Source organism: Lontra canadensis, unplaced genomic scaffold (assembly GCF_010015895.1).
Source record: "Lontra canadensis isolate GAN:19392208 unplaced genomic scaffold, GSC_riverotter_1.0 scaffold1, whole genome shotgun sequence".
Taxonomy (NCBI): Eukaryota; Metazoa; Chordata; class Mammalia; order Carnivora; family Mustelidae; genus Lontra; species Lontra canadensis.
In genome coordinates, this window is record NW_022630995.1 from 11,631,956 (window position 1) to 11,640,959 (window position 9,004).

General features: G+C 33.2%; 1 protein-coding gene across 1 annotated transcript; it reads left to right on the forward strand.

Moving 5' to 3' along the window:
* The first annotated feature begins 630 nt into the window (after positions 1-630).
* Positions 631-8,372, forward strand: CSN2 (casein beta). The gene is made up of 9 exons (XM_032864066.1): positions 631-662; positions 2,681-2,743; positions 3,509-3,535; positions 3,649-3,675; positions 4,941-4,964; positions 5,061-5,105; positions 6,402-6,968; positions 7,576-7,617; positions 8,340-8,372. Exons 2-8 carry the CDS (start codon positions 2,693-2,695, stop codon positions 7,579-7,581), a joined length of 747 nt encoding a protein of 248 aa, XP_032719957.1. The 5' UTR covers positions 631-662; positions 2,681-2,692; the 3' UTR covers positions 7,582-7,617; positions 8,340-8,372.
* Positions 8,373-9,004: the final 632 nt, after the last annotated feature.

Below are 9,004 nucleotides of genomic sequence, written 5' to 3' on the forward strand. Positions count from 1 at the left end.
TCAGCTATCCAGATAGATTCTTTTTCTGAGATGTTTCATTATAGAGGAAGGTTTATTCTTCTTGTGTACAGAGTATTGGTTAGAAGTGAACAATTTATTTTTGCAAAATCAGGTCGTCCTGGGAGCTAAGCAGTTTGCCTTACATGACTAAACTACCATCATGGACCTGTTCTTTTGTCATTTTCTCCACTGCAGCATAAAACACTAGCAACTGCTCAGGTTAGCATGAAATTGTGGCCTTTGTGGAGCCTTTGTGTGTCTGATGTTCATATAGAATTTCCCCACAAGTAAGATCTTGAGGACCCACCAAGTGCTAAAGAGATGGAATTGCATCCACAATAAGTTGGGGATTGGGCCAGTCTCAATGTCTTCCAGTCATTGTTTTAATTATTAGACAATTACATTTCCTTGACAGATTTCCTTTATTGGCTTATGAATTGCTACCTTGTTAGAATAATCCCTAGAATTTCTGGGGACAGATAATAGGCAGAAATCATATTCTAATCATGTGAACTTCTTGGAATTGAAGCTCACTATTGATTTTATCTCAAACCACAAAATTAGCATACCACCAAATACAGTATATAAACCACCACAAAAGCAGACAGACCATCATCTACTTAGCTTCTCCTTCACTTCCTGTCCTCCACCTTGGAAAACAGGTAAGAATTTCAGATTGAAATTTGATGTATTCTTTCTTCACCTTTAGTTCAAATGAGGCTGAGATATATGAAGAAAATAACCACTTAAAATATAGTCTTTGAAATTATTTAAAGTAGTACTGACACTATTTTCAGCACTTAGATTAAAAAAATAGAAATGTCTGTAGAGATTTGGTAAAAGTTATGACTTCATGAGCTTTAGAGTCTAAAAAATTTATTAACAATGATTACTATTCTTTTAGTACAAGGCCAGTTAGGCTATATTAAAAAATCTATTTTTTGAATTAATAAGTCTTCCAATTTTGTTAAATATACAGCAACAATAAAAGAAAATTATCATTTGAGGGTATGAATAATTAATGGAAAGCCTTTATCTCACAGTAGTTTTAGAGGGAGCATATTGAATCAAGAAACTGCAAGATGTGTTGGGGATGCGTATTATTTGAAATGTTCATAAATATTTTTTCAGAAATATGTATTCATCAAACTTATTTATTGTCCCCAACATCCCACTTTATTATTTGGTTTATAATAGTTCAAAGTATTAAAATAGACATATAAAATACAGAATTAAGTTAAGAAGAAAATATTTTACTTTGTAAGAAAATCTTAGATGAGACAGAGATGACTTGGAAACAAAAGCAAAGGAAGAAGAATATTTGAAAGAAAAAGTACTTTAGAATCTGTTGGTTAAAAATAAAGTTCTGGCTAAAAGATTGGTATATAAAATGCTAATTATAAAATATAGAAAATGCAATGAGATCCTTCCTACACATAATGGCTTCTAATAAGATACTCCCTTCTTTTTTTTTTTTTTTGAGTCCTAACAATAAGAAATGATTTGAAAACTTATGAAGTTCTTAGGCAATGCAAAATTAAGATTTACATAGTACCCATGAAAAAGATCTAGAAAAAAAAATATTTTCCTAAAGGAAAAACATAATCTTCAGGCTTCAAATATTGGAAAGGATATTTTGCAGATGGATTAGGGACATTTTTCATAAAACATTTTTAGTTCAGAAATTTAGTATAAGTATCTGAGATTGAAGATTGCATGCCAAGTGATATTAGTGGCACAAACATTATGTTGTATAAGAAATTATAGAAATGCAACAAAATTAAGTATTTAGGACATTTCAGTTTAAAAGGTAATGTGTATATTATGTTATACTACAAGAAGAGGTGGCCTGGAGTGGGGATTTGTCAAGAGGATCTGATATTTCATAAATCATCAAGAAATCAGAAAAAAATACAGTCTGTGATCTCTAAAGTTATGTGGCACAAGGTAGAGGGGGCATAATTAGATGTGCAGGGATGTGGACTGAGTCATGCATACAAATGGAGAGGAGACAAACCAATCAGTGAACATCTGGATAAGCGGAAAAAATAAAGTAAATGCTCCAGTAAAAATCTCTAATTGGAAATAAGGAGAAATAATTAAAAAAAAATTTATGGAAACCATTTGGTTTAGTAAAAAAAAAAAAAGATAAAAAGAAAATATGATCTTCTTTGTATACATTTTTCTTTGATCAGTTGCCTCCAGATAGAACTGATGCTCTATCAGGGCTAAAATCTTAATATTTTATTTGCTGCAATCATCTGAGCACCTAGACAATGTCTGGCAATAAAAAGTGTTAAATAAATATTTTTGAATAAATTAATCAACTAATAAATGTTTCTGTAAATACTTATGACTTTTTTCTGTCTTTCAAAACAAAACAAAACAAACAAACAACCATAGTGCTGTGAATAAGATGAAAAAGAGTGAGGTAGGGTAGAGGTGATGGCTGAAAAAGTCTGAGTGGTTGGCCATGAAGCATGAAAATGGTATGTAAGAGTACGTAGCTGTAGTAGGCTTTGACCCTGCCTATTTGATAAAGCTTCTATTAGTATTTTTTCTAAAATGCAGTTATTTTTATTAGTATTATACTTATTTTCTTTATAAGGAAAGTAATCCTAGCTAAATAAGAAAATAGATTGACCAATATATTACCTTTCATTCATTTTCCCACTGACAGGACTTGATAGCCATGAAGGTCTTCATCCTTGCCTGCCTGGTGGCTCTTGCTCTTGCAAGAGAGGTAAGCAAATATCTAAATAATTAAGATATAATGGAATATCTGTCTATGTTAGAGAAGAACACCAGCAACATTGTTAAAGTACAAATAAAGCAGAATTTCAACAGATGCATTACATTTCTTAAAGAATCATTTACATTCATCCACTATTTCAACAGTGTGCAGTAGGGGCATAAATCTGGGTCAAATGCTTTCTATACTACTGTGCCACCAGCTCCTAAAGGAAAAGCAAATGGACAGACAAGTAAACAGACCAAAAAAAAAAAAAAAAAAAAAAAGAGAGAGAGAAAGAGAGATAGAAACAGATATAAAAATGGCAATAATAATATTCCACAGATATGACTGAATGCATGTGTAACCTAAATAAATGTACCTTATTCCAGTGATAAAATATATGTATCTCTTACTTTATGGCACTGGGACCAACTCTACCTGTGTCCACCCAAAGACATCGAGAGGATGGAGTATCAGGCAATAATTATAATCACAAATATATTTGAAATCCTAATAAACTGTTTAAAACAAAGTAAAATAACCTTGTTACATCAAAAATTGTTTATTCCCATAAGATAAAAATATATCAATAAAGTTACTAAATATAAAAGACATAAAAACAACTACCTTTCAAGACTCTCAATAAGAATTTTTTATTTCTCAAACTTGTGAAATCGGTAGCTCTGCATAAAGAAGATAAAAATTAAATAGGAAAAATGTTTAATAATGAATTACCTGTGGAAACCAAAATGGTGTTGTTTTTTTCTGTTACAGAAGGAAGAACTCACTGTATCCACTGAGGTAAGATGTTTTTATTCACAAAAAATTTTCCAATCATAAAATATTAACCTTCTGTAATGATCTAGGAAAAGCCGGTTGTTGATTGTTTTATTTTTTTGTTTTCTCCTTTACAGACTGTGGAAAGCCTTTCCAGCAGTGAGGTAAGTAAGACAATGTTTTCAGAGGCAATTTCCCAGTTTTGGGACAGTAAAATGTTGTGCTATCTTTACATTAGGACATTGGGACAGTTAGATCAAAGCAGCTCTGTTCTGACATAAGTTTTGTGGTTTTTTTTAAAGATTTTATTTATTTATTTGACAGAGAGGGAGGGATCACAAGTAGGCAGAGAGGCAGGCAGAGAGAGAGGGAGAAGCAGGCTCTTTGCTGAGCAGAGAGCCTGATGTAGGGCTTGATCCCAGGACCCTGAGATCATGACCTGAGCCAAAGGCAGAGGTTTAACCCACTGAGCCATCCAGGCACCCACTGACATACGTTTTGATGTAAACTTCTATTATTTTTTTTTTCCATTGCATATATGTAAGGACAGAATAAATATCTGGAGAATTCAGTATTCTAGCACTTTCTAAGTTGGTGTACTACTTGAAATTACGTCATCGTAAACCCACCCCCCCTTTTAAAGAACTGTACAGTCTTCTTTTCTGTCTTGAGCTCTCTTTACCCTGTCCTCATTCCCTATTCCGATATTTATTGAGTGCTGTGGATCAGACATTTACTAGGAGCTGTGGTACCAAGGAAAAGAGGGATGTCCACAGTGAAGAGCTTGCAAAAGACTATGTGAGCAGACATGCAAATGGACACATTTTATAACTTTAGAGAATAAGAGATGGCAAGAGGTAGTGTAGTCCTAAATCTGCTGGGGAGAATCATGTAGGCATTTATCCTGGTACCACTCTTTTTGGATACGTCATTATCCGCTGGTTAAATTGTACATCAGTATACTTTGTCTCTCTACAAGGCTATCAGACCATTAAGGGAGGCATTTACTTCTTATAATTAATTTGAAGTAAAAATATAATAAGCAACCTATGAATGATCAGAAGAATTAAAAGACAAAATTCATAATCTCAATGAATATTATTCTCCTAGAATCAGATAGAATATTAGCAATCATTTTTTGTTCTAGGAGAGGAGCATGGTGATAGAGAAAAATTAGCATCTATTAAATACCTCTTTTTGTACTATGTTCACTGATTTTCTTCTCTTATGTAACTGAATTCATTTTTCTTTTATACATCAAGCTTATGCAGAACACTGCAACATCTAAATTTCCGCAGTTATCCTGAGTTTTTAATATTATCAAACAAGGTGTCCGTTTTAACCTATCATGTGCCTTCATTTTCTGATTTGTATTGACAAATAAAGAACATTCATAGAACTAAAACTAATTTTATTTTATTTTCTGAAGGAATCTATCACACACATCAACAAGGTAACACCTTCATATTTAAATGTACTTATTTTCACAATTTCCTACATTTAATTTTTATAGGCGGTAACATTTCTTTATGTGTGATTTGGTTTTTAGCAGAAACTTGAGAATATTAAGCGTGAGGAACAGCAGCAAATAGAGGTAACTCATTCATGATAAGAATATTTCTAAAATTATGATGAAATATATATAAAATATATACATGTTCATGCTATAGAATTGATAATAAAATAAATGCCAGTGAGAAGATTAAGATTTGACAAAGGCAAAATATTTTTAAGACATAAATGCATCTTTCAAACTGACCATCAATTTGCAGAGTATAGGAAAAAAAACCTAAGAATAATTCTTGATTTACTTACATTTCTAGCTGGGGAACTAGGTTCCCTTCAGTCTCAAGATAGATACTCCAATGAAAGAGAATGAGAAGGCAATCTGGCACATTTGTTAGCTGTATAATTTTGGCCCCAAGTTACTCTATACTTAATTTTCTTTTCTATAAACTGAGAATATTCCTAACCCCACAGTTTGATAAGCTGACAGTGAATATTCAATGATTTTATATAACATTTTATAGGTTTTATATTAACATTTATAAGTACATGAAATTCTTAAAAGAATTTCTATTATACCGATGAAAGAAATAAGGTACAGAACAATTGAGTACATAATTGTCTGACAGTATCACACAGTTATTAAGTAGTAGAGCTTGCTTAAAATTAAAGATTTTCTTCGAAAACATAACATTCTTCATTTAATTAAATTACACTTGTGGTAACATGTATTTAATTGTAATATTTCAACTTCCCTCTTTATCAATAAAGTTGTATGGTTTGGGACTTATGCCAATATTTCTTAAATCAAAATGAATTTACAAATTGATACCTCTCGAAAAACTCAAGATAACTACCTTCTCCCAAGGGAAGTAGTGCTAGAAGATGGCTTGTGTTAAGTAACTCCTTGAATGAAGCTGTAAAATAAGATTTAACTTTCATTAAAACAACAGCAGCAACAACAAATAAACCTTGCAATTATCTCTCAGCCTCTTGAAATAGATCTTTATTATATGAACACAATTTGCTCTATTATCAAAACATTATGTTGAACGTCCATGCCTGTGAAGGCCGAAGTGGACAGCTACAGCTATCTGGGTGATTCAGAGCAAGGTGAAATAAGTCTTGGAATCTGCAAACACTGATTTCAGCTTGTTCTCTAGTTCACCTATGAAGAAGTGGGGTAATGGGACATCCCTCAGTGAACATTTTACTCATTAGTCTTCTTCACCTGACTGAAAATAATCTCTTAATCAAATCAGTAAAAGATTTTTCTTCCTTCTTTTCACTCAATTATGATCGTTCAAAAGGCAGTAGCTTAGACCATCATATATGACTGTGATGACTGAATCATGGACCCCAAAATTCTTTTCTTTCCTTCCAGGATGAACGCCAGAATAAAATCCACCCCTTTGCCCAGCAACAGCCTCTAGTCTTTCCTAATGCCGATCCCATCCCCTTTGCTATCCTTCCACAGAATGTCCTGCCTCTTGCTCAGCCCGCTGTGGTGCTGCCTCTCCCTCAGGCTGAACTAGTGCAAGTCCCCCAAATGAAGGAGAACATCGCTCCAACACGCAAAATGATGCCCTTTCTGAAATCTCCAGTAGCACCCCTTTTGAACAGCCAAATCCAGAATCTTGCTGATCCTGAAAATCTGCACTTTGCTCAGCTCCAGCCTCAGCCTCTGCCTCTGCCCCTGCCCCTGCCCATGCCTCTGCCTCTGCTCCAGCCCCTGATGCAGCAGATCCCCCAGCCTCTTCCTCAGACTCCCATGCTTGCTCCTCAGCCACTGCTGTCCATCCCACAGTCCAAAGTTCAGGTTCTTCCCCAGCAAGTGCTGCCCGTCCCTCAGAGAAACATGCCCCTACAAGCCTTTCTGCTGTACCAGGAGCCTTCTCGTGAAGCCCATCCTGTGACTCAACCATTTGCCCCAGTTTACAACTCTGCTCTCGTAAGTCCAAACTTACTAATTCTGCTTTCTCACTTACGACGTGAATACGGTGTTAGAGGAAAAGTGAGAATGAAAGAATAAATGAATAATGAATGGATCTAAAAGCGCTTTGTTTGGATTGGTGATTCTCAATACTAGCAACATACTAGATAATACATAATACATAATACGTAATAGTAAAACTTTTTCTTTCCAAAATCCCAATGTCTGGGACTACCTGCAGAGATTCTGATATAATTATTCTGATCTTCTATGTAGAAGATACTATTGGGAACAAATTATTTCAGGAGATTCTGATTTAATTGGTCTGTTGAGAATTTGGATAAAGAGGATTAAGGCTTATTAAAGCTGGAATTAAACTTGATAGTCTGGCCTTGGAATAAGGAAGGCTTATTATTTTCTACAATTTTGAAGTTTTCCTTGTATGTGTCTATTCTGCAAATGCCTTATTTCACATCATGTTTTTGACATATGTACATATGATGGCAAACAATTGAGATGACTATTTCATTCTCAGAGAATTCTTAGGGAATGTGTCTTTGTCAAATGCAAATTGTATATTTATTTATTTTGCTTTTTTAATTTTTTTTTTTTTTTTACTTTTAAGGTTTAAGAGAATTTCAACATTAATGTCCCCTCCTCACTTTTGGTAAGTTTTGGGAATTTGGAGATTAGACTGAACATTTTTATAGATAATATCTTTTTACATTTCATCCTATTGGATAAGTCCAAGACAGTGACAAACTTTATCAATATACCAACTTATTTATTAATGATCCAAGTGTCATGGATGTCTTTATGGTTGACTAACATCTACCGACCTGAAAGTATGTATCAAATTTTAATTATGTGTTATTGACAGATTTGACTGGATTGCATTCAAATGCCTATGTTCTGATACTTGATTGTCATCTTTTTTTAGGAAAAACTGAAAATAGTATTTCCTACTTTTATGTGAATGTATTTGAGATTTTTTTAAAAGATCACTTTCATTCTCATTCTAACTTAGACTTCATAACTTCAATTGTTTTTAATCTCATTTAAAATGTACATATTATCCTTTAATTCATTAGCCAAACTAAAATTAATTATTTCTGGTACGAGGTTTAAAAAGAGGAGAGAATATAGCTTTGGGATTTATAAAACACAACTCTGTCTGTGATCATGATAGACTAGACAGTTCACTAAACCAATATCAGGTGAGCTGATTTTAGTTATACAGGAATTTTTATATGCCTCCAAGGTAGGGCTCAACATTTTGCATTTATAACAAAATTTGTCTTGCAAATTAATCACACCAAAATTACAAATGAGGAGGGATAGTTACAGTATATAACATAACCAACTCTATATGTCCTTTATATTCTACAGAATTGACTGCGACTGGAAATGTGGCATCTTTTCACTCGGCATCCCGAAAGCAAAACTGATCATTTTTGCATGAATCTCCATGGAAAAAAATGAAAAATTTGTCTTTTATTTATTTTATGTACTATATGGCATTCATCTTAATCTGAATTTGACTCATAAACTCTACATTTTCCAAATTGTAATTCAGTAATACATCAGAATTTAATTTTGAGTTGGAAATAACCTAAACTTGGGAAAAATATGTATAGTTTCTGGAATTGTGTTTATTATTTAAGTATCTATTTCCTAGCCAGTCATTTCAATAAATTAATCCTTTAGGCATATTTAAGTTTCTCTGTCTTTATTATAATTTTTTAAACCTGAGTTGGCCTTAAGATTATTGTCAATTTCAGATTATTGGTGTTAAACGTAGCCATGGAGGAATTGAAATTGAATAGGATGTTTTGAATTGAATGGTAAAGCATACCAAAAAGTGGAGGAAAAGAGGGTGGTCACATATCATGTTTGCTCTAGAAAGTCTTGGTTTACACCCATTGCCTAGTTAAACTGTGTAACTTGCGCCTTTCACTCTCAATCATACCCAGTATTGGATGTTAAATTTTATGGTCACTGTGGGAAAAAAAAAAAAAAAAAAAAAAAAGCTTCAAATGTAAAAGCTGATTCAC

What these genes read in the sequence shown, in the direction of transcription:
- CSN2 (XM_032864066.1), top strand. Translation starts at nt 2,693, where the DNA reads ATGAAGGTCTTCATCCTTGCCTGCCTGGTGGCTCTTGCTCTTGCAAGA. An exon ending in CTCTTGCTCTTGCAAGAGAG is followed by an intron (nt 2,744 to 3,508) that starts GTAAGCAAATAT and finishes TTTCTGTTACAG; the next exon opens with AAGGAAGAACTCACTGTATC. An exon ending in AACTCACTGTATCCACTGAG is followed by an intron (nt 3,536 to 3,648) that starts GTAAGATGTTTT and finishes TCTCCTTTACAG; the next exon opens with ACTGTGGAAAGCCTTTCCAG.